Here is a 26,269-nt window from a genome sequence, read left to right as displayed (position 1 = left end):
TTCTCTTGCTCTCTTCCTTTGTGATTTGATGATTTTCCCTATGCTTTGATTACTTTCTCTTTCTCTTTTATTTATCTACCATTGGCTTTGACTTTGTGCTTACCATGACTCTTACATAAACATTATAAGTCTATTTGAGGCTGATAATAGCTTACTTGAAACATATTTCAGAGTTCTCTCACTCCCACCTTTTATATTTTGATGTCACCATTTACATCATTTTCATTGGGTGTCCATTTATTATCGTTATATTGTTTTTAATAATCTTGTCTCTTAACCTTCAAAATGGAATTATGAAGGTTAAATTAGAGTATTTTGACTTTAACTATGTATTTACATTTACCTGTGAGTTCTATACTTTCACATGTCTTCCTGTTACTAATTAGTACCCTGTTATTTCACTCTGAGGAGTTCTCTTCAACATTTATGGTAAGGCTGGCCTACTGGTGACAAGCTCCTCATCCTTTTGTTTGATGGGAAAATGATCTCTCTCAATTTGGAAGGACAGCTTTGCCAGGTAAGAGTATTTTTGGTAGGCAGGTTATTTTCTTTCAGGACTTTGAATGTTACACCACTTTTTTCCTGGCTGGTAAAGAGTCTGTTGGAAAATCTGCTCATGGTCATGGGTTCCCTGGCATGTAATAGGTTGTTTTTCTCTTGAATTTTTAAAAAGTCCTTGTTTTTAACTTTGAACATTTAATTATGATGTGTCTTAGTGTTTGAATCTTTGGATTTCTATTATTTGGTCCTTTATGGTCTTCTTGGATCTGGATGTCTATTACTTTTCTCAGATTAGGAAATTTGGGGGCCATTATTACTTTAAATAGCTTTATGCCCCTTTATCTCTCCTTTTTTGGGGACCCTTATGATGTGTATATTGGTCTGTTTGATGTTTTCCATAAGTACATTAAGCTATCTTTATTATTCATCCTCTTTTCTTTTTGCTCCTCTGATAGGATGAATCCCACTTCCCTGTCTTTGAGTTCACTGATCTTTTCTTCCTCTTAATCTAGTTGTTGTTGAACTTCTTCATTGAATTTTTCAGTGCACTTATTGTATTATTCATCTCTGTGATTTCTGTTTGGTACTATTTTACATTTTTTATATCTTTGTTGAAATTCTTTATGCATTTTATGCTTTTTTTGTCTTTGTTTCTTCATTTTCCTTGACCCTTTGTTTTGGTTTCTGCACATTAAACAGCTACCTCTGACTTTTGACAGAATGGTCTCATATTCCTAGTTGTCTCTCAGATTTTGTGATTGTCCTAGCCTCTTCCTTCTTTGTTCTTAGTGTCTCCCAGTAGTTGAGGATGTGGGGAGCTCCATCAGTGCCCTAATGTCAGCACCTAGATGCTAGCTGATCAGGAGCCTGACCCTCAGGCAGCAGCTGGGGTATGTATGTAGTTAAGACCCTTCCAGGGAGAAACTGGGAGATGAGCTTTTTTTCTTTTTTTTCCTTTTGCTAGACCCTTCTTTGCTGGACTTAGTGTGTACTCTCTGGATGGTGTTCCTGTGCCCATTAAGAACTATTTCTTTCTTTGTCACATTCCTTTGGGACCCATGAATGCAAGCCCCTTTGGTTGTTGGAGTCAGGTGATTTGGGGACCTGTCCTTCTGCTGGTTGTCACAAAAGCTGTGGCATAGATAAGTATACATGCTCTAGGGACGTACTAGCAACTTGGTATTATTTTGGAGTGGGTTGGTGGGATAAGCCCTGAGAAGTGTCTGCCTGCTTCCCTGGTCTCTAGGGAAAACCACAGCCCGCCTTTGGATCCTTCCTATGTTAGAAGCCTTGCCAGCAGGCCACAACTCTTAAGGTAAGCAGGTAAACCTCTCTTTGGGAAGTACTGGGATATGGGTAATTTTGCCCGATTTCTCTGTGCTAAGTCTTGGGGAGATAGCCTATTACAAATTGTTTCTTTGTTTATTACAGTTCTGTTGTTTTCATAAAAGGGAGTCCCTTTGGCTATTAAGCCAGGGGATCCAGTGACCTGTGTAGCTGCAGCACAGATGTGGTGACCAGCTCCTTCCCAGGAGAAGCTGGCATCTTGGAGTGGGCTGGAATGAAAAGGCAAGAGAGATACGCCAGCTTCCCTGGCCTCAAGAGAGGAATATAGTGAGCCCCTAGTGCCTGCTAGAATCATAGGCTGTATCTCAGACAGCAGCTTTTATAGTATGCAGATAAACCTTTTGAGGTAAAGACTAAGAGGTGGTGATTTGTTTGTTTCCTCCATGATTTTAGAATCTTACTAAAAATCCAAGTCTGGCTATTATGCAAATTGGAGAAAAAAGTTCAGTGGGAAGCACACTGTCTTTATTGTTCAAAGAGGGAAAAGCCATCCAAAAAAATAAGCAAAGGCGTCCCGGGGCTGCACTGTTAACAGCTGTGCACAGTGTGGTCCTGGAAGAGTTGGCTTTCCCAAGTGAAACTGTGAGCAAGAGAATCCATGTGAAACTGAATGGAAGCAGCTCATAAAGGTTCATTTGGATAAAGCCCCGCAGAACAATGTGGAACAGAAAGCTGAAACTTTTTCTAGTGCCTATAAGAAACTCATGGGCAAGGATGTTAATTTGGGATTCCCAGAGTTTTTGTTGTAAATGAATGACTGAATAAAATATTACACACACACAGAAGTTAGTGACTTAAGGAAACAGGGACTGCAAAGCAGCTTTTGTAGTTTCAGGCAGTTGGAGGAGCTACAGCAGGGTTGAAGTTTCAGGGACACTCATGCCAGTGATGCCAGGGGAGGTGCGCACTGCCCAGGATGGAGAGGATGCAGTCAGCGACGTTAGTGCTCACCAGTGCCAGCAGTGGTGACTTTAGAGACAAATTATGGCAGGATTTTGACAGGAACCCCGCAGCTCCCTAGACGACGACTTCTTTTTTGGTCAGTCACCAAATCTGCTTCCTCAGCTTTCTTGGCAAGCCTGTTGGCCACCCGGTTTCCTTTTAATAAATTTATTTTCTATTTAAATTAGGCAAAGATGCGTCCAATTTCTTGTAACTAATAAACTTAACTGATGCAGCCTTTTTTTTTTAGTACAGGTATTGGAGAGTGACTATTCAGTAAAGCATTTAGACATATAGTTTAGCCTAGTAGCATTGGTTGCCTTAATAATAATTTAAAATGTTCTGTTTAAGAACCTTTGACTTAGAAATCAGGATCCTTTTCACTTTCACTGTGGTCTAGTGAGTTGTAGACTGATCTAGGTGTTGGTTTTGGATACCTAATTAACTTTTTAGGCACATAGTAATGGGGGCATGTAGTGTATAGAATTTAGTAAGAGCCATAAAAATGTCTTGGACAATGGAAAATCAGCCTGGAATAAAGTTACTTGATTTCTACACGCACAAAAACTGTGTTTAGACTTTGACATGTTTCTTATCCTACTAAGGTTTATAATGTGGAAACTGCTTATAGAATTAATATTTATTAGTTTTTATAATCTCGGTTATTTAATATTATTGCTGGCCTTGTCATACTTCTTATATTTCTGAACTTTGAAAAGTCACTCTGTTCTCTATGCCTCGGTTTTATAAGTTTTAAAATGATGAAGAATAAATTCCTAGGTCAACTCTAGACTTAGCATTTGATGAGTCAATGAAAAGTAATTTATTTCCTTTTTTCCCTAAAGTAAATGCCAATAGTATACTTAAAATGTTACATGGAGCTGAATATACCAGATTATTTGCTCAATGAACTCAAAATGCTAAATTAAGACATATTAGGGGATACATTAATGAACAAGTTCAGTAAGTGGCAGAGTCTAGAGGTACTCAGTAACTGTCATATTCATGTAGCTTATTAAAGGCATTTGGAAAAATGAATAGCTTATTATATTCACAGTTCACATACTTAGAAAGTAGTGTACTACAGTAGTTAAAAGCTTTAAAATTAGAGTTCTTGGGTTTGAATCTGGGCTCTACCACTTAATAGTGTGACTGTGGGCAAGTTGCTTAACCTGTGTCTTGGTTTCTTTATCAGTAGAAAGTGGAACCTACCTTTAGAGTTGCAGTGAAGATTAAATTAGCTCGTCTGTGTGAAATATCTGGTGTATCCAGAATGGTACAAGACATATGGTATTAGCAATTATTATTAGTGTTATTTTATTATATAATCTCATATAGCTAAGATATATTTTGTCATTTTACTTAAAGTTCTTGCCCAGATCTTGAATTTGAGATTTAAGTTTCATGTATAGTCAAAAAATCTTTTGTACAGATCTGCTTATATTTTCATGAATGTTTCATAGCATTCTGCTGTTATTAATAGAGCAAATATTTTATCATCAATAAATACTGCACTGTCATTGTGATTCAGTGCAGTGTTTGGCACAAAGTTCTTAGGTATGAAGGACATCCATAATGACTAGCTATTTTTAAAGAAGGAAGGTACAAGATTTTAAGTACAAAGAGCTGATATAGTAATGTAACAGAAGTTGCTCTAATGATAAACAGCATTTTCTTAGATCTTATATATAGAATTTGATCATCTGTTTCCTGTTGATTGTATTATAATATTAAATACAAAGGAAGGTAAGAAAACAGCAGTCTTGACCACAAGTATTGCTATCAGATGAGAATATTTCAGTGATATATCCTTTCCAATCATTGATTTCTCTTTGCTTATCTCGATTTTATACTTAAGACTTATTTTATGTGTAATTATTTATCATAGGTCTAGAATCTGTTTTATTCTTGCATTGTCTAAGAAAATTATGTGGGAGATTATATACTATAAAAACTTTAAGAACATTATAGTTTTCTTTTTAGAAAATAGTATAATTATCACTACACTTTTACTTGTAATTTCAAGTCTTCAATTCAGCTGAAGTGACAGTTGTTTTAGAGACCATTTCTATAATTGTTATGTTTTTTTATCCTTCTCTTTTCAGGACCAGGGTTCTGATGAAGCAGGAGAAGAGAAAGCAAAGGGTAAAGAAAATTTATTTTTATTTGTGGTGTTAGTTTTATGAGTAAAGTGACCTTTTGAAGTTTCCCCCCAGGTTTATAAATTCATCTAAGTGAAATTGGAAGACTCATCTTCCTCTGGTCTTCTCTCTTTGTAGACAGCTTGATTGGTCTCCACCTGTTGTGCTCAGGTGGAGACTGAAGGATTGTTGCTGATTCTTGTCATTCTAGTTCCAAAATACGTTTCAGGTCTGATCAGTTCTCACTACCTATTAGCACCCTGCTTCAAATAATCATCAGTTATTGCACAGAGAAATATAATGGTCTTATAACCTAAACCCTAATTTTAAAAAGGTTTTTAAAAAATTGCATTTATAATGTTATGAAATTGAGTATGTATATACCTTACAACTGAGCAGTATGTGTCCGAGAGAAACTTTTCCACATGTGCACTTTGAGACATGTACGAACTCGTTTGGGTTTTTGTTGTTCAGCAGCAAACAGGTAGGGAGAGAGGGAAAGAGGGAGGTGGGGAGGGAGAGAGAGAAAAGAAGAAAGAAAGGAAGGAAAAGGAAGGGAAGGGGGCACATAAGGGGATCACTCCAATGTTCTTTAGCAGTAGAATAGTTAAACCAGCTGTGGTAAAATTTAGAGAAAACCAAGGAAGTGCATACCATGAAAGCAGGATAGTTGGTAACTCAGTGAAATGATTCCCCATAAATTTAATTAGTATTTTCTTGATTACAAAAGAGGCTGACTGTGTTTTCATTCAGGTTTTCTCTTTTGTGCTTTTCCAAGTATTTTCTTTATTTTTATTTGGTTTGTTTGTCTTCTTGTTGTGACTAACTTTATCTATTTAGGACTTCTTTGTCAGTCATATGTATACTCTATGGCTTTTATTTTTACTTCATGCTATCTTTGAAGGAAAGCTCTTAATTTTAATGTAATTGAAGTTACCAGCTCTTTTCTGCCTTTTATTCCTTTTAGCCCATTCTTCACACAGAGGTTGGTATGATTTTTTAAAAGCACAAATCACAATTATTTGTCCCTGGCTTAAAAGCCTCAGTTGCTTTTAGAGAATAAATCTATTAAACATAGCCTACAAGGACCTGAAGAATCTGCAGCTTGCCTGCGTCTCTGACCTTATTTCTTAACACTTGCCCTATTGTTCATTGTATTTCAGTCATACTTAACTCTTTCTGTTACTTTTCTTTTTTTTGCCTGTAGTATTTTCTCTGGAGTTATTTACATGATTGTATTGCATCTCAGCTAAAATATCTCCTCTTAGATTGGCTTTCTCTAATCGCTACATCCAAATAGTTTCTCACCCTCTAATGACTTTCTCGTGCTCTCTTTCATTTATCATTCTTTTCATAATCTGGTATTTATAATTTAAAAAATCTGTTCTCCTCCCTCCGCCATTAAAATATATCAAAGAGAAGAGGGATCTTACTACTTTGGTTCACTATGTATCCCCTGTGCCTAAAACTGTATCTAGCAATAACATTGTTCACTCAATGATACATATACTATAAATGTAATCTGTCCCCAGATTATATTTTTAAAAAATAATTTCACTCTCTTTGGATAAGAAAGGGAAAAAGAAGTGGCCCTTCCCCCAAGCATTGTTCTCTAGTCAGGGCACTTTCCTGTTCTTTGAAAATTTCATATCTTCCTTTACCTCTCCAAACCTCTTCCCCTACCCTGTTCCATGGATGTCCAACCTTTTGGCGTCTCTGGGCCACACTGAAGAAGAGGAGTTGTCTTGGGCTACACATTAAATACATTGCCACATATAATCACAAAAACAATCTCATAATGTTTTAAGTAAATTTATGATTTTGTGTTAGGCCGCATTCACAGCCATCCTGGGCCACATGTGGCCAGTGGACCATAGGTTGGACACCCTTGCATCCCCTTCATACTCATTAGATGAGCTTATCTCATATTTCAGAGGAAATGAGATAGAACAAATCCAAAAGGCTAGAAACTTATTTTTGATAATTCTCATCATTGTTAGATGAGAATTATCTCAGTTTCTACCACCAATTCTCTAAACCATCTTTTATTTTCACCCATCTTTTCTTTCCCTCCTGTGAGAGGTAGTTTCCTTTCGTCAAAGGAAGTGATTTGTGATCTGAATTCCATTTATTTCTGCTTTTTCAGGGATCTCAGTTACTTCTTCCCTTTCTTGTGTCTTCTACCACTCCCTGTCAACTAGAGGCTTCCTATTGGTATTTCAGTTCTATCCTATTAAAACAAAGTCCTGTCTGGATTCTTTCCCTTTCTTGCTATACTCCTTCACTCTTACCTCCCTTTCGCTTCTCAGTCTACTTCACTGGATAGCCCTTGGTAATGTCAAAATTGAATTTTATGCTGTTCCATTTCAAGGATACTTTTCAGTCCAACTTGCTTTACTATGCCATCATCTCCTGCACAGATTTTTCATTTCCCCCCTTTTTTAATGATACAAAGAAACTTCACTTAGCATTTCACAAAGTGGACAGTCTGCAGTTGGGGGACTGCCTGTTCCCTCCATCTAGAAACAAGATTTTCCCTCGTTTCCTGTGGCACATTCTCTACATTTTGTTTGTTTCACAGATGCTATTGTCAGATAGCTATTGTCATGTTAAATTTTTATTATTTATTTTCTGTAATATTTCTTTTTTTTAAGATTCTATTTATTTATCTTTAGAGGGGAAGGGAAGGAGAAAGGGAGAGAAATATCAATGTATGGTTGCCTCTGCCCGGAACACACAATATTGTGTGTCCCCTGCCAGGAACTGGCCTGCAACCCAAGCATGTGCCCTGACTGGGAATCGAACTGCGATCCTCTGGTTAATCCACTGAGCTACACCAGCAGAGCTTTATTTTCTGTAATATTTCTAATTATTTTCTAAATATTTTCTACTTGTCACTACCAAATGAAAGTTGATATAAAAATTAAGCCTAACCTTGTTAGGTAAATAAATGAGTCATGTATCTTGTTCTTTCTAGGAATGCAAACATTAGAGGCTGTCATGATGGGTAGGTATGAGGGTCCAGCCTCTTAGAAAGTGTTCTCTGGATTAGATAGCCCTTGTACTGTTTTTCCTTATTCCTGGAATCTTATACGAGTTCCCGTCCTCTGGTTAGCTCCCATACATCCGTCTATCTTGGAAATAATTTCCTAAGAAACCTTCGCCTCCTCTAGCCCTCCTCTGTGTACTCTCACCCCACCTGCCCATAGTTTATGTATCCTTTGAGGATCCTGTACCATCTCCTATTGTATTTGGAATTAGCATAGTAATTTCAAGACACATCAATTATTAGAGCCATAGTCATTTTTTCAGGGGGGGAAATATTTACATCCTGAAGGTCCTGTCGTTACTGAGCTATATAGTGTGATCATTTAAATTCAGCCCTGACCCAAGTGGCCAGTTGGTTGGGGGGACTCCTGGTCAGGGCATGTGCCTATGTTGCAGATAAGATCCTGCGCAGGGTGCCTAGGAAAGGCAACTGATCTATGTTTCTTTTCCTCTCTTTCTTCCTTCTTTCCGCTCCCTCTAAAAATAAATAAAATCTTTAAAAAAATAAAGACATTTAAGTTCCAGTTGGGGTTACAAATCACTCGAATGAAATATATACACATACTTTTGATCTATGGTTAATTTTTCATAATAACATGACATTTACTTTCCTGCCTGATAGCTGGAAAGTCTCTTACAATTCGTAAAAGTTTTTTTACAAGCTGAAAGGTCTATTATAATTAACAATATTTTTGAAAAGCTAATGTGAAAGAGCCTTAACTTCTTGGAAAATTGATACTTCCTTTTCCATTAAATTTTTTTGCCATCTTGGGATTTTCTTGCTTTTGATATCTCACATACGTAATCCTTGTTTATGGCATTGTACTGTGTGCTATTTAATGAAGGAGAGAGTATTTTCACAATTTGTTTTTTAGTGTTTAATATATAGTAGTTGCCCAGTAAATGAATTTTAAACAAATAAATACCTTTGAACTTGGTAAATTAAGGATGTAATCTGAGAGAAAAATAATGAAGGTAAGGAAGAATGATTATAGTTCAGCCAACCAAGAAAAACATAAATATTGGATGAAAGATGATAATTATGTGTAAGGTCTAAAAAATCTGGAATTCATGGAGAAATAACAAATGAAATGAAATTGGCTTTGGCTGGAGATTAGTTCTTAGCTGGCTTCTTTTTCTTTTCTTCTTTTAATTTCAGTTGATTTTTTAAATTAAATCCTTATCCTAGGGAGGGCATATGTAATGATTTCAGAAGGAGGATAAGGGAGGTAGAGAGAGGGGGAGAAACATCAACGTGAGAGAGAAACCGCAATCAGTTCTCTCTCATACATTCCCCATCCAGGTACCGAACTTGCAGTTTAGGCATGTGTCCTGACATTGAACCCCTGACCTTTCAACTGAGCCGTAAACTCAGTTGACTTTTAATAGTCCTTAGCTGTGCATATATTTAATGCTTTTTGTATCTGTAGGATAGCATACCTTGAAGAAAAATAAGTTTCTAGCCTTTTGGATTTGCTCTACCAAGTTTTTTTTTTTTAATTTTCTACATTCATACCATTTTTATGATACCTGGGGATGGCTTTATAAAATTCTGTTGTAAAGGCATTACATTTAACAGAAGATTACAGCCAGTTGTAAAATTTAGAGTCTTTAGGCAAATTAAAGCCATAATTATTGAATTTAATTTATATGTAAAGATATAACAGGAATGTCACAAAATTATAAAAATATCAACTAAATTATTTAATAGCATTATTGCCTTTTGTTATTTATGATTCTGCCTGAAACCTCATGGTTGTTGCTGCAATAACTTTTTAATTTTTAATTATTTTAGGAATATTTTGAGAAGAAAAGGTTAAGATCAAAAATGAAATCACTGGGAGTTTTGTCTCCTGTCAAAAATTCTACTGTCAGTTTAGACCTCCTTAACCTATACGTGGTAAATCAGATCTCTTGCCAGAAGAAAATACCTGGTAAGTTCTTTCCTGTAGCATTTTGTTGGACTCTGATACTATCATAGCCTTGAGTTTTCTAATAAGTTTGTAATTTTAGAGCCCAAAGGATGTGGAAAGTAAACTAATTTTAAAACTTGATTGTGCTCTTAAATTAGAAGCCTTGTTAATTTTTGTTTAAAATCTTTTGTTGAGTAATCCATTTACTTTTATTTTTAGGTTGTATGTTATACAAAATTAACTTTACAAGGTATGGTTATTCTTGTTCAATTGGTTCAGTTATTATTCTGCCTAAACAGGTGGTTACCAAAGTTTAGCTAAAGGGCAGGGAATAAGTTTCTTTACTCTTTATGCCATCCAGAGAATTTGTTTGAAAGGAGGAGCTGAGAAGAGTTTTGCCTCAGTAATTAGTTTCCTATCTCACAACTTGAATAGTTTCTTATACATCCATGGGAAGTTAACTGTAGTAGTCTCATTTCAAAATGAAGTTCATTTTGGCCTGCCCTTTGAGAGCGCCGAATCCTAACCACTAGACCACCAGGGAACTTTGCACTTTGATTATTCAAGTAAGTAAAATGTAATCAGAATACTTTTTATATTACTAGCGAGTTATATTAGTTCTCAAATACATGATTGGAAAATATTTTTTCCCATTTCATAAGTTGTCTTTTTATTTTGTTGGTGGTTTCCTTTTCTGCACAGAAGCTTTTTTTTTTTTGATGTAGTTCTATTTGTTTATTTTTGCTTTTGTTGCCTTTGCTTTAGGTGTCATGTTCTTTTGAACATGTTATTGCCAAGGAGCTGATGTCAAGGAGACTAACCTCTTCGGTTTTCTTCTACGAGTTTTATGGTCTCAGGTCTTCAAGTCTTTAATTTATTTTGAGTTGATTTTCAATGTCTTATTTAGGATAAGGTTCCGGTTTCTTTTGGATGTCACTGACCAGTGATGTATTTATTTTTTAAATATTTTTCTCTCTCTCCCACTTTATTTTCTTTAAAAAAATTTTTTTATTGTTGACACTATTACAGATGTCCTCTATTCCCAGTGCCCTCCACCCAGCCCCACAACTTCCACCTTCACCCGCATTGGTGCCTGTGCTCATGGGCTTTGCATGTATATGTATACGTTCTTTAGCTGCTCTCTTCCAGTCTCCCCTCCTCACCTCTGCTCTGAGATCTATCAGTCTGCTCCATGCGTCCATACATTTGGTTTTATTTTGTTCATCAGTTTATTTTGTTCAACAGATTCTACATTATGAGTGAGATCATATGGTACTTGTCTTTCTCTGACTGGCTCATTTCACTTAGCATAATATTCTCTAAGGTCCACCCATGCTGTTGAAAAGGGTAAGAGTTCCTCCTTTTTTACAGCCACATAGAATTCCATTGTATAAATGTACTACCACAGTTTTTCATCCACTGATCCACCATACTCAAGGATAAACTCAAAGTAGAAAAAAGACTTGAATATAAGTTGGGAAACAATAAATAGCCTAGAAGAAAGCACAGGCAGTAAAATCTCAGACATCTCTCAGAGCAATACCTTTGCTGATATATCTCCTAGCACCAGAGAAATAAAGGAAAAAATAAATAAATGGGACTGTATCAAACTGAAAAGCTTTTGCACAGCAGAAAAAACCATGAACAAGATGAAAAGGGAACCCACTCCATGGAAGAACATATTTGCCAATGATACATCTGATAAGAGGTTAATTTCCAAAAGTTATAAAGAACTTACGCACTTTAACAACAGGAAGAAAACAGTCCAATTAAAAAATGGGCAAAGGACTTGAATAGGCACTTCTCCAAAGATGACATGCAGATGACCTATAGACATATGAAAATGTTTAGCATCACAAATCATCAGATAAATGCAAATTAAAACCTTAGTGAGATACCACTTCGCACTGGTGAGAATGGCCATCATAAACAAATCAACAAGTGCTGGCGTGGAGAAAAGAGCAGAGCAGAGCAGAGCAGTTGTGGAGAAAAGGGAACCCTAGTGCACTGTTGGTGGGAATGCAGACTGGTGCAGCCACTGTGGAAAACAGGATGGAGATACCTCAAAAAAACAAAAAAATGAATCTGCCTTTTGACCCAGCAGTCCTACTTCTTGGAATATATCCTAAGAACCTCAGAACACTGATCAAAAATAATATATGCACCCCACTTTCTTTTCATTCGTATATTCAACATATGTTTATTGAATGCCTACCATAAGTTTTATATTGGATGCTGGGAATTGAACAGAAAGTGATGGGTCAGGACATGCTACTCAAATTTGTGGACCCTTGGCATATTCCATGTTTTAAGCTGAAGGAATTTGAGAAGCAGGATGTGCAGGAAGGATTTCCATGTGAAAGGTGCTTCCCTAAATATGGAGGATCTTTATCTCCAAGACAGAGGGGTGCTAGGAAGAGTCTAGATGAACAGGTCTTGCTGCTTTCCCCAGTTTGCTACCTCATTTCCTTTTAGTGCTCTCACTTTTTGCCATGACTTTCCACACTTCTTCAAACATAGCATGAAACACTCAGGTTTAACCATCCCTTTGGGTTTTCTTTTCCATATAAAATTTTCACATAAAACTTTATATTAAATAAAATTTTTTTTGTTGATCTGTCTTTTGCTACAGGAGCCCTAGCTGAGAATTTAGAGAGGTAGAGGGAAAAGATGGTTTTCCTTCCCTAGGGAAGGAACAAAACTTTGTTAGTCAGGACTCAGGACTGCAAATAACAGAAGTTTTAAAAATATATATTTTTTTAATGTTGTGGACTGAATGTTTGTATCTCCCCTCCTCCCCCCAAGTTCATGTTGGAATCCGAACCTGCAGTGTTAAGATATTAAGAAATGGGGTCTTTAGGACATGATTAAGTTATGAGGGTGGAGCCCTCATGAGTGGAATTAGTGCCCTCTTGAAAGAGACCCCACAGGGCTCTCCTGCACCTTTCTCCATCTGAGGACACAGGAAGAAGATGGCTGTTTAGGAATTGGGAGCGGGCCTCATCAGACAGCGAATCTGACAGCACCTTCATCTTGGACTGTGGGGCCTTCTGACTGATACATTTTTGTTGTTTATAATTCCCCCAGTCTGTGGCATTCTGTTACAGCAGCCTGCATGGGTTAACACACATGACTGAAAGGAAGAGCAGTGGTGCAGCTGGGCCTCAGGGACCCCTTAAAGTGGGGACGTCAATGTTACGAAGATTTTCACTTAAGATTCCGGCATTATTCTCTCAGAGTGTCTTCATCACTTGGGCTTGAAATGTGGCCTTCAGAATCCTGCTATTGCTCGTGCTTTAGTTTTGCCACCAGGGAAATACTGAGGATTGTTTCTCTGCTGCTGAATTTTTACCTTTCACTGGAATGGTGTCATCTTGCCTCATTGGTGTTGGGTCCCAGCTCTGGAACAATTACCTAATACCAGAGGGTATTAGGACTTGATATTATTACTGATTCATCTTGGGTCAGATGGCTACCCATAAACTAATTATTTTTCCAGAGAGGTAGGGTTGTATAAAAAGATAGAAAGTCTAGTCTAGAACTCTCTAGACTGTCCATGTGTAAAAAGCATTTCTCAGAATAGGAGAGTAGTTAAAAGTACTGAACAGATGAAATAGTGGTAATTTTTATAAGGAGAGGCAAGGCTTCTGCCTCAGTCAGGTTTAAAAATCTAGTAGTAGTGAAGTAGAGTTAATGAAATACAATAAACTATAAGTGCTATAATAAGAGAACATATGTAGTGCTATTGCAGTATTTAACATTGTATCATAGTCTGGGGGTCAGGGAAGTCTTGGAGGAAGAAAAAAAGAATACAATTATGGAGCCACTTTTATGAGAAATAATGTAAGATGAAGAAAAAGTTTATTTGATTTACCTGTGGTAGTGCTATAATGACTTTTTAAAAGCATATATAGAACATAATTTGTTTTAGTAAATTTCTAAGATATACATTTATTTAATGAACATGGTATATCAAGCCATGCTTTGAAAAGATTTTATTATCCATTCTTATTTCTAAATATTTTTTGTTATAGAAACTGTGAGAAAACCAATCCACGTGAATATGAATAGAGACATAAAAATGTCCCTAAGAAAACATGATTTAGAACTTTCGATGTCGCCTCCTCTTGTACCATCAAAACTCTGCATTGATGATATAGAAAACAAGTAGGTTTTATCTAGTTTATATATTATTAGGTATTTAAAACTGATCATTACTGACACTGTTTTATTCATTTGGAAAATGTACAAAGGGCTTATTATTTTACCTCCAGATTTTGTATTGCTGTATTATTAAACTCTTAAGACCTTTGTCAGATGACTAATGCTTATACTGTTTTGTGTGCATAGCTTGACTTTTCATAAAAATGTCTCTCTAGTAATAGTATAATAGTATAAAACTCAATACTCAATACTATTATTGAGTATAAAACTCAAAACTCAATACTATTATTGAGTTTTATAAAACAGTAGGTCCCTAGAATGATTATTAATTAGAGTGTCATATGTTTTTGTTTATTCATATTGAACAGTATGAATTTTAATATATATAAAGAGATAGTCAATTTTATTGCAATCTTTGCTTTTAATCTTTACCTTTTATTTTTACTATTAGTACTCACAATCAAAGAGTAGGCAGCAATGAAGAACTGGGCCCTGTACAGGTGAGAATTTAAAAAAAAATTATAAGTTATTTTAACAATTGTTTAACAATTGTTAAATACAATTATTTGAATATCAGGGTAAACTAGCTATCCTTTAAATTTTTTTTAGTTTTTAAAATTATTCTTTTAGGAGTTTTTAATGTAGGGAGCATATACCATAAAAATATTTCAGCTGATTGCTAGTGAGAAATCCTTTAGAGTAATGGCAGTGTAGACTAAGCCCGTATGTGCCTTACATTTGATTCTACTTGTTGCTGACAAATTTCGAGGGATAACTCATTTGGGGATTCTTGCTTTGGGACCATGCCGCTGCCCGCAGCAGCAAGGGTGGTCGCGAGGTGAGGCGAGGGACTTAAAAGAATGGAGAGGACCATAAGCTCTGCTGGCAAATGGCAACTTTATTCAAGGAACTGCTGGCTTATATGCAGAACTGCAGTGGCCTGAGAACAATGCTGTTTTACAAAAGTTTGTACACTCCCGAAGGCTATCAAGAGGGCAAGATGTTCTCATATCCTGAGAACATTAGCCCAAAGATAGCAGTGTCCTCATGACTATCACTTTCTTGGAACATGACGCATATGCCAAGATCTTGTTCTTTCCTTCAAGGCTGAGAAGGAGAAGGTCCGGAAGATGTCAAGATACCCGCCGGCTCCAGGGACCAGAAACCAAGTCCCTCCACCATTTTCACAGTGGGGGACTCTGTCCTTGGTCCCCTGCGGCCTGGCGGGCTCCCACAGGACCAGTGATCATTGTCAATTTATCTCTTCTGGTGTGGTGACCAAATTGTTTTATTTTATGTTGAATTTTGATTTTCAAAATTTACATTCATTCCAAGATGATTTACTTTTGAAGCATTTATTGCAAATAATTACTTTTTAGCAAGTAATATTTTAATCAATTAGAAAATGCACAGATTGTGATTAAAGCCTGAAATTCTAAGGTCCAGTACCACATTGTTATCCTTTGTTTCCTTTGAATTGCCAAAGATAAACTTCATCAAGAACATAATGGCAGTATTACTAAAATATCTTTGACATCTCTTCACCGCATCTGTGGGTTGATGGAATGCAGATTTCCTGTGGTTAAGAGATGATGAGCAGAAATGGAGCTTAGGGAGGAGAGGAGAGGACCAAAGATGAAAAGGCAGGTCGAAAGGAGCTGTTAAGTACATGCTTAGTTGATAACTTCTCTTGTCTTAGTGAGTCCTGTCAATTAAAAAAAATAAATATTAGTTGTGAATTGCTATAGATGTAGCCAAGTTAGGAGATAAATTAAGTGTAATGAATAATTCCTCTTAGGACAAAAGCTTAATTCTCTGCATAGTAGAAAATTATAAGTCCCCAAACTGGAATGGTCTTTAAAAACCTTTCAAATCATCCTTTTATAAAATTATTGGCAATGAAACTGAAAATAGCCAAGTGTATCTTGTAATAGTTGATGGTTGTAATAACAGTAAATGACCTGTTGGTGATGTCATGGTAGCCAAGTAGGCATAAAATAAAAAGAGTCCTGTGAATGGCAACAAATAATTTCAGTAGGTCATAGTAGTCTATTAAAATACGAGTTGTGATGGCTTACTTCTTTTTATGATTTGACAAATGAGAACTGGTTAAATGCACATTAATTAAAAGTGTACAGATATATTTAATATAGATAGAGATGTGTAGTGCTAAAGTGTTTTTTAATTGCTATGTACTCCAAAGTAAATATTATAAAAGCATCCACATTTTAAAATACTGATATATATTTGCCATAAAAATAACAAGACATGATCTTTTACTAATTTAATGTAGAGTTAAAAAATAAAATTATTAATGGCTACTATGGAAATGTATAATGGTAGTGAGGAAGTGATTATATAAACACTGTTTTGTCAACAGGAATATTTAGTTTTGAACTCTTTCATTTTTAGATCACACTATTTTGGCGGGCCATACTTTTGTATTTATTATTTAAACATTTATAATTTATAAATTTATAATTAAACACATTGTAGTTATGGTATATTATATCTATATATAATGATAGGATTCACCTTTATAATAGTATTTATTAAAGTATGTTTTCTGTTTTCAGAGAAGAGAAAATGAATTATTATATTCCAGTGATACGTACTAGCCTTATTTAAAGACCCAATAATTTTGGATGATGCAATGAAAAAGTAATTACCCATTCACTTTGAACAATATAAGAGTAAACTTACATCCTAGATCAGCTTATAACTCATCTTTGCTCTATTAAATAGTTTATAGAATGGAGAATGAAACTCCTTGTAATCTCTACTCAAATAATCTACTTATAGATTGCAGGTTACTGATTATTTCCAGAGGGGTAATAATGTTATACTTAATATGGCAGAAGAGAGAAAAGGGGGGCTAATGTCTAATGCAGAGCATAGTGGAAGTAATGGCCTACTTGGAGAGATTTCAAGAAAAGTGAAAAGATTTAAAATTAAATAATGAAATACCAAAGAAAATGAGTTGAAAAAAACAGGTTAGAAGAAGAAGTGATCTGGGGCTCACTCTGTCTCTCGAGAAGTAGCATTAAGCCAATACATAATATTCTGTTTTCATTTGATTGTGCGTTTCTTACTTCGGGAGATGATTTTGCCTCTGTGCTTCTGTCCTTGCATCTCTGAGACTATAGTAAATTATGAGACTTTATTTCTGGTTCTCCCTAACTTTAGATCTTCTTGTTTAAAACAAAACTTTGAGTAACTTTTTTTGTCTCCTCTTTTTTCCCCCCTGTATCTACCATTGATTGTCTTTGGAACTCTTGTTTTGCAGTTTATAAATAAAATATACTGCAGATAGAAATTATTATTGCCAGAATACTAAGTACCTTGCACATGAACAAATGGATTATCTCATCTGCTTTTCACAACAGTTTTCACGTACTTTGTTGTACTTGATGATATATATTTTTTTAATTTTATTTATGTATCTTTAGAGGGGAAGGAGAGAGGGAGAGAAACATCAATGTATGGTTGCCTTTTGTGCATCCCCTACTGGGAGTTGGCCTGCAGGGAACCAGCCTACAACCCAGGCATGTGCCCTGGCTGGGAATCGAACCGCGATCCTCTGGTTCGCAGGCCTGTGCTCAATCCACTGAGCTACACCAGCCAGGGCTTGTACTTGATGATATTGATACTCAGAAAAATTAAAGTAGCAGTCTGTAAAATTACTCCGTAGTGGAAGAACTTAGATAAGTACAGCTGTTTCTTTGGGAGAAACTATTATTTTTTGTTAGAGAAGTTTAGCTTCTTTTATTTCCTCAAGACCCTGGTATTCTGGGTATTTTTCTTTTTAATATATATATATTTTTTTAATCTCTAAGAAAATGGTTAGTTCACTATAGTACCAACTGTTCTTCAGATACCGATACTGCTTTTGTTGTTAGAACAGTGTTTATTTTGTTTTTAATAAGGACACAGTTACTTTAAGAAAAAATACATTTCTTTTTCAATATAGATGTCCACTTAAACAGCATTTTATAGTAAACAATTTTAATTGTGCATGTGAACATTTACCGTTTTGGCTGGTTTTTCCTTTCTGTTTTTCAGCTCAGTAATGTTAATAGTTCTAATTCCTTGGTTTCCAAATTAAATGAAAGTCAAGATGTTTTCAGAACATCATTTGAAACAGCACAATTTGGAACATTATTTGAAAGACTAAACAGGTGAGCAAAGCTATGGAAGGAAATAAAGAACCTATATCTTCTTTCTTTCAGTTAGTAATTTTTAATTTAAATTTTGATTTTAATGTGCACAAATACTTTTAATTAAAAATGCAAGCAGACCTAAGTAATACTAATAGAAAAAACCCCCACTAGAAGTAAAGCACAGAATTTAATTAAAATAGTTTTAAGTAATCATTTTCTAATGGGCACACATACCTTTTATATATTTATTTAAAAATATTTTGGGCAGTGGTGTTTTGCCCATTTAATAATATCTATGAATTACTAGTTTCTTTTTCTGTATCCCAACCATATTAATAACTTTTTCCTTTATGGCAGTTGATCAGTGACCCACTTTTATTTTCTTGATGTCTGTATGTAAACCCTGGTTTATTGTTTTAAATCTGTTAAAGCTTGCAAAACCAGTTTGAGTCAGTCTTTGTAATTGTGAAAAACCTTGACTCTGTAATTCTATTCCAGTCTTCCTTATTTTGGTAAATGGCACCACTATTCACTCAGTTGCTTAAACCCAAATACAAGTTGTTCTTGACTTCTACCTCCTTCCTTCAACCCCCAGTATCCGTTTCACCAACAAAGTATTGCCAATTGTGTATTCTAACAAAGTTTAAGATTATCTTCATGTGTCTATCTCCATGGTTCCATCTCAGTTTAAGCTACCACCACCTCTTGCCTGGAGAATTGTAACAGCCACGCAACAGTTGTTTTTGTTTCCTCCTTGTCCTTCAATCCAGTTTTAAAATGACTTTGTTAATGTATAATCAACATACAACAAACTGCATTTATCTAAAATGTGCACTTTGATTAAGTTTTGACATGTCAACTATAATGAACATGCAATACTATTCATCATCCCCAGATGATGAAACTTCTTTGGGCATCTTTGCAATCTGTTTCTCTGGTCAATTCACATTTTACCCTCATCCCAAGGTAAATAAATATTGATCTGCTTTCTGTATGGAGTTCTTTTGGTGCTAAGGTTCTTTTCTTTTCTTTTTTAGGTATAACTTATTTTTTTTATTGTTGTACAAGTACAGTTGTCTTCATTTTCTCACCACCACTTCGTCTGGCCCCACCCTCAATCCTACTACCCTTTGGCTTTGTCCATGGGTCCTTTATACATGTTCCTTGATGACCCTTCCCCTTCTTTTCCCAGTACCCCCCTCCCACCTCCCCTCTGGTTACTGTCAGATTGTTTTTAATTTCAATGTCTCTGGTTTGGTTTTGCTTGCTTATTTGTTTTGTTGACTAGGTTCCACTTATAGATGTGAGATCATATGGTATTTGTCTTTCACTGCCTGGCTTATTTCACTTAGCATAATGTTCTCCAGTTATTTTTTATTTTTTCTACCATTTTTTTTTTACCAGATATAGGCTAGTAATACTATTTATTTTTTCTTTAGTGAGCTTTGGTAGTTTGTGTTATACAATGAATGAATCCTTTTTTCTATGTTGTAGAATTTATTGACTTAAATTTGTTCAGAAAATCTTGTTTTTAAACACTAAAATCTTTAACATCTGTTAAAGTGATGTCTTTTTTTCTCATTATTAATATGGTCAGTTGTATTTTTTTCCCTTTCTCACGATTCATTCTGATTAGAGACTTACCAACTTTATCTTCTAACTGAATCGTCTCTCAGTTTCACTTTTTGGGGGGGGGTACTCATTGAGTTTTTATTGCAGTATTTTTGATACCTTCCATGCTATATGGTTGTTTTGCATGCTAGAGCTCATATGCTAAAGAAGCATTCATTCTGAAATTTGTGTTAGCAGTAAGGGCCGTCCATGAGGCAGGTCTGACTTTTGCTTCAGCCTCCCCTGCTCTTCATATTTACTGCTCACTTTCCACAGCCTGACCAAGGGCACTCTGTAATAGAAGGATTTTTCTTACTTATTGGATTAGCTCCTAGGCTGGCATTTTTATGGTAGAGATGCACCTATTGATTGTTGGCTAAAGGACACAGTTCTTATTTTTCTATTTTTAGTTCATTGAATTCTGCTTTTACCTTTATTTCTGTTTGTCTTTAGTTTTCCTTCTTGTGACCTAACATGTGATCTGTCCTGGAGAATGCTCCATGGACACTTGAGAAAAATGTATTTCTGCTGCTTTTGGGAGAAATCTTCAAAAAACATCAATTAAGTCCATCTGGCTTAGTGATTTTCAACCTTTTTTTAACTCATGGCACACATAAAATAATTACTAAGATTCTGCAGCACATCAAAAAATATATTTTTTGCTGATCTGACAAAAAATAGATATAATTTTGATTCACTCATACTGAACGGTTGTTGCTGTATTGGCTGTTGTCATTTTTTTACTTGACAATCTAAGGGAAAAGGGGTCAGTGCCCCTAACTAAATCATCAGGTACGGCATGTTTTAGAAATTCTTGCAGCACACTGGTGCACTTTGACCCGGTAGTGGAAAATTGCTGATCGGGTCTACTATGTCATTTAAGACCACTGCTTCCTTCTGGACTTTCTGTCTGGATAATCTATCCATTGATGTCAGTGGGCTGTCAAAGTCCCCTAGTACTATTGTATTACTGTTGATCTCTTCTGTATGTTCATCAATATTTGCTTTACATATTTAGGTACTCCTACTTTGGGTGCGTAGATGTCTACAAGAGTTACGTTCTTTTGTTGTATCAGTTCCTTTGTCATTATGAAATACCTTTCTTTGGTTCTTTTTATAGCTTTTGTTTTAACATCTATTTTCTGAAAAATATTGCTATCTTGGCTTTTTAACAAAATCCGTTTGCATGAAATATCTTTTTCCATCTCTTTACTTTCAGCTTGTGTGTGTCTTTGAATCTGAAGTAGGCGTCTTCCAAGCAGCATGTGTACAGGTTTTATTTTTTAAGTCCATTCAGCCTATGTCTTTTGTTTGGAGCACTAGTCCATAAAATTAAAGTAATTTTTAATAGATATGCAATTATTGCTATTTTATTAACTGTTTTCTGATTGTGTTTGTAGTTCTCTCTTCCTTATTCTCTTAATCTCTTCTCTTTTATGTTGATGACATTCTATAGTGTTATGTTTCAATTCCTTTTTCTTTATATATTTTTATTTCTTATATGTTTTTCCTTTGTGGTTACGATGTGCCTCACATATACCAAATTATATTTATGGAATTCTGTTTAAAGTTGATTGTTATATAAGTTTTATCACACTGTAAATCCACTACAATTTTTACTCCCTCCCTCCATCTTTATTTTTTTACTTCTTTTTTTAAAATTTAATTTATTTATCTTTAGAGGGGAAGGAGAGAGGGAGAGAAACATCAATGTATGGTGGTTGCCTTTCGTGCGTCCCCTGTTGGGAGCTGGCCTGCAGGGAACCAGCCTGCAACCCAGGCATGTGCCCTGACTGGGAATTGAACCGTGATTGTGTGGTTCGCAGGCCTGTGCTCAATCCACTGAACTACACCAGCCAGGGCTATTTTTTTACTTCTTTTGAATATGTTTATGGGTTTCCCTTTATTGTTGAAATTACACAGTTTTTGTCTTTGTATTAGCTTTGTATTAGCTTTATAGTTGGTTGATTAACTGCTTTTACTAAGCATTTGCCTTAGATTTTTTTCTTTTCTTTATTTTCTTATTCATGTTTTGACTACTTAAAGAAGTCCCTTTAATAGTTCTGGTAATATTGTTTTAGTGGCAATGAACTTCTTTAGCTTTTTCTTGTCTGCAAAATTGTTTATCTCTCCTTTCATTCTAAATGACAGCCGTGCTGAGTAGAATAATAATAGTTGTAGGCTTTTGCCTTGCAGTTTGAATATTTTGTGCCTTTTTTTTCTGGCCTGCAAATTTTCTACTGCAAACATCAGCTGAGAGTTTTATAGGAGCTCCGTTGAACAAAGTTAACTTCTTTTCTCTTGTTTCTTTTAGGACTTTCTCTTTGTTTGTAACCTTTGCATTTTAATTATATGCATTTAATTATGATGTGAACTTCATTGCATTCATCAGTTTGGGAACTCCACATTTTCTGGACATGTATGTCTGTTTACTTCACCATGTAGGGAAGTTTTCAGTCATTTGTTCAAATAGTTTTTCAGTGCTTTTCTCTTCTCTCTTCCCTTCTGGTATCCTTGTGATGTGAATGTTGTTATATTTGATGTTGTTCCCAAGGGCCCTTAAACTGTCTTCATGGGTTTTAAAAAAAAATTCTCTCTGTGTTTATGCCATTTCGATTGGGTGTTTTCCACTGCCTTGTCTTCCAAATTGCTGAGGTGATCCCCTGATCCATGTGATCTGCTGTTGATTTCATCTTCTGCATTCTTCATTACAGCTATTGTACCTTCATTTCTGACTGGTTCTGTTTTATAGTTCCTGTATCTCTTTGTGTAAGTTCTCATTGAGTTCATCTATCCTCTCCCTAAGTTCATTGAGCATCATCCTTATAACCAGTTTTTTTGAACTCTGTATCTGGTAGATTATTTTGCCTCACTTTTATTTAGTTCTTTCCCAGGAGTTTAGTTCTGTTCTTTTATTTGGGATTTATTGCATTGTCTCATTATAGGTGACTCCCTGTGTTTTGTTTGCAGGCATTTAGGGTAGATTTTTTGTGTCTTTTGGTTTTGACAGAGAGGCCTTATGTAGAAAGTGTTTTGTAGGGCCTGGTGGTGCAGTCTCCCTGGTCACTTGAACTTGGTGCTTTAGGGCTGTCCCCTGTGTGGGCTGAGTGCCCCCCTATTCTTGTTGGGCCATAATTACTATTGAAAGTCAGTGGGTAGGCTTTACCTAGAAGCTGACTGGCTGTGGGGACAGGCTGTGATTCCAGTGGGCTAAGTGTTGTAAGGGGGATGATTCCATAGAGTGTGAATTGCTTTAGTGGGGCTGGGGTGCCAACTGGATTTCCTCTTTGAGTGTGTCATTTGTGGAGCTATTTGAGTGGTGCTCTGATGTGGCCTGAGCCCTCCACTGGGTATGCTGGGTCTGGAGTATAGTGGGAAGTGGTCAGGTATAGGCCAAGGTCAGCTGCTTGTGCCACACTTGGGGCTGCTTGGTAGGACTTATTGGCTGATTTGTAGTTGGTTGCTGCTTATGCCGGGCTTGGAGGCAGTTGGGAGAGGCTGTAGTGTGAACCGAGGCTGGCTGCCACTAGTGTTAGGCTTAGATGAAACTTTCAGACTTAGACTGGCCACTGACTTTGTTTGGGGCCACCTGAGGGGAGTTAACAATGTAAGTTGAGATGTGTCATCACTTATGCCTTGTTGGGGCCACCTAGGAAGAACTACAGAGCACCCCGTTTGGTTTGTGTAACTGGAGAGATTTTGGGGAAAGTCTGCAGTGCATTCTGAGACAGGCTGTTTGTGTGGAGGACCCACTGGTAGAGGTTTGGACCTGGAGAGTGTGGCGGGTGGGGTCTCAAGGAATCACAGGGGCAGGGAGACTGGTGGCAGGGTGACAGAGAGCACAGATTCGGCTTACCCTTGTGCTGGGCTGGCCGGGTGAGTGGAGAGCTCACTAAGGGAGCAGTGGCATTTGCCAAAGCTTTCATCACTTGGAGAGAGTTGCCCCAACTTTTGCCTCTCTAGCCCCCACCCTGAAGATGGTCAATTTAACAGGCAATTTAGTGTCTCCTCATATGTCCCTGGTGCTTTTTGACCTGCTGCCCCTGTGCTGGAGCTTAGAGTGAGTTTTGAGTGAGTGAATTTGTGTGCTGACTCTCTAAGAGCAGCATGCTTTGGTCTCCTGCAGCCTTTGTTTTTCTCAGAGGCACTCCCCATTCATTTGCACAGCGAGATATATGGGGACTTCTTTTTCTGGCACTTGTCTCTGGGCTGGGGAACGACATGTGGGGCTGGGACCCCTTGGGGATCTCTGCAGCTGACATGTTTCTCCCGATTCTTAGTTGCCACACCATGGATGTTTGTCTTGCCTGTTGTGCATCTCTGCCCCTACTACCAGTTTTGACATGGCTTTTTCTTTAATTAAAAAAAAAAATTCTCACCTGAGAATGTGTTATTTTTTTTATTTTTTTTATTTTAGAGAGAGAGAGAGTAAGAGAAACATCAACCGGTTGCCTCCCATATACCCCCTCACTGGGGATTGAACCTACAACCTTTGGTGCATGGGACAGTACTCCAACCAATGAAGCCACCTGGCCAGGGGATGCCTTTTTCTATTTTTCTATTTATCCTTAGTTATAGGGATTCTGCCCAGCTGGTTTTCAGGGGTTCTCAGTGATGGGTATTCTATAATTTAGTTGTAATTTGATGTGATCATGAGAAGAGGTGGGCACAGAATTTATCTGTTTTACCATCTTGACTGGAAAACATAGTAATACATTCTTTTTGCTTTTTACCAATAATACATTCTTTTTGCTTTACACAGAATTAAAAGCATTATTAAACATGTTTTTTTGTACATAAGCATACATTTTTCATTTTTGATGGTATTTTGTGTAGATCTAGATTTCCATCTAGAAAACTGTCTGGTGACACTTTTCTTTTGCTTGAAAGATTTTCTTTAAACACTTGTTATAGTATGGTTCTTCTGGTAATTCTTTCATCTTTTGTATATTTGTAAATCTTTATTGTGGTCTTCCTTTCAAAAGATGTCTTGTCACTTTCATTGTTTCCACTTAGAAGATGGCTGTCATTCTTATTTTTTAAAATTATTTTATCCTCACCTGAGGACATTTTTTCATTGCTTTAGAGGGAGAGGAAGGGAAAAAGAGTGTAAGAGAAACATTGATTGATTGCCTTACACACTTCCCCTGACTAGAGACTGAACCCACAACCTAGGTGCATGCCCTGACTTGGAATAGAACCCACAGCCTTTTGGTGCATAGGATGACTCTCCAGCCAACAAATCCACACTGGCCAGGGCACTGTCATTCTTTTCTTAATATCTGTATATATAATATATATCTTTTTTTAAAAGATTTTTCTGTCATGGATTTTCTACCATGGATTTCTATTCTATGACTGTGATGTCATTTTCATTTTACTGTTTATGCTGTGTTGAGAATCTTTGGATCTGTGGACTTACTGTTTTTATCAAATTTGGAAAAAATTCAGCTATTAATTTTTCAAATATTTTTTGTCTGATTTCTCTCCTTGGGGACTTGTCTCATGTAAATTAGTTTACTTGAAGTTGTATCACAATTTACTGATGCTTTATTTATTTTCAATTTTTTCTCATTTTATTTTGCATAGATTATATTGCTATATCTTCATTAATTGTATCTTCTTTGGTGTTTAATCTAGTAAACCTATTCAGTGTACTTTTCATGTCTAGAAGACAGATTTAACTCTTCTTTATGTCTTCCATGTATCTGTTTAACACATTCATTCTTTGCTCTCTCTCCTTGAATATAGAGAATGTCATTATAACTTTTATTGTACTGGTCTACAAATTCTATCACTTCTCTCAGTTCTTGATCTGTTTCTAATAATGGATTTTTCTCCTCATCATGGATTGTATAACTTTGTTTTATTGCCTTCTCGGTAATTTTGTTTGGATTCTGTACATTGTGAATTTTATCTTTTTGGTTTCAGGTAATTTTTGTATTCCTGTAAATTGTACTAAGCTTTGTTCTGGGATACAGTTGATTTAGTTGGAAATGGTGTGATCTTATTGAAGCTTTTCTTAAATTTTGCTAAATGGAATGAGATATGTCTTCAGTTGATGGCTAATGTTGTCTCCTGCTAAGACAGCACCCTTCTGAGTACTCTCTGATTTCTTTTTGAATTATAAGGTTTTCTGCTCTTGCTGGTGGGAACACAAAATGTTTCCCATCACTGTGTGAGTGCCTAGAATTGTTTGAACTTCTCACCTTAGGTGTTTCTTTTTTCAGCCTTGGGTAATTACCTCAAATGCATGTGCCGATCGGTATTTACCTGGAGATTTGAGAATTCTCTGGAGATCTGGGGAGCTCTTTCTCTGTAACACTCGCCTTCAGGGTACTCTGCCCTCTGAGCTCTATCATCTGGTGTCTCTCTGCACAAATCTCAAGTTCTATGTCCTCAACAAAGGGAGTCTAGCCTCTGACTGGGTATTCCCTCTCTG

At 36.2% G+C, this 26,269-nt stretch overlaps 1 protein-coding gene across 1 annotated transcript in view; it reads left to right on the top strand.

Annotated features, from left to right (window-relative positions):
* Window positions 1-2,727: 2,727 nt before the first annotated feature.
* REDIC1 (regulator of DNA class I crossover intermediates 1) overlaps window positions 2,728-26,269 on the top strand; it is a 44,574-nt gene continuing 21,032 nt past the window's right edge. The window contains exons 1-6 of the mRNA XM_037058181.1: window positions 2,728-2,813; window positions 4,896-4,935; window positions 9,775-9,913; window positions 13,927-14,059; window positions 14,508-14,556; window positions 18,119-18,234. Coding sequence (XP_036914076.1) covers window positions 2,728-2,813; window positions 4,896-4,935; window positions 9,775-9,913; window positions 13,927-14,059; window positions 14,508-14,556; window positions 18,119-18,234 — 563 coding nt within the window. The remainder of the gene's footprint in view (window positions 2,814-4,895; window positions 4,936-9,774; window positions 9,914-13,926; window positions 14,060-14,507; window positions 14,557-18,118; window positions 18,235-26,269) is intronic.

The sequence above is a fragment of the Sturnira hondurensis genome, unplaced genomic scaffold, assembly GCF_014824575.4.
Source record: "Sturnira hondurensis isolate 20B ecotype Veracruz unplaced genomic scaffold, ASM1482457v3 Scaffold0009935, whole genome shotgun sequence".
NCBI classification, from domain to species: Eukaryota; Metazoa; Chordata; class Mammalia; order Chiroptera; family Phyllostomidae; genus Sturnira; species Sturnira hondurensis.
The sequence above is the reverse complement of the archived record's forward strand: the minus strand, read 5'-3'. Positions and strand labels throughout refer to the sequence as shown.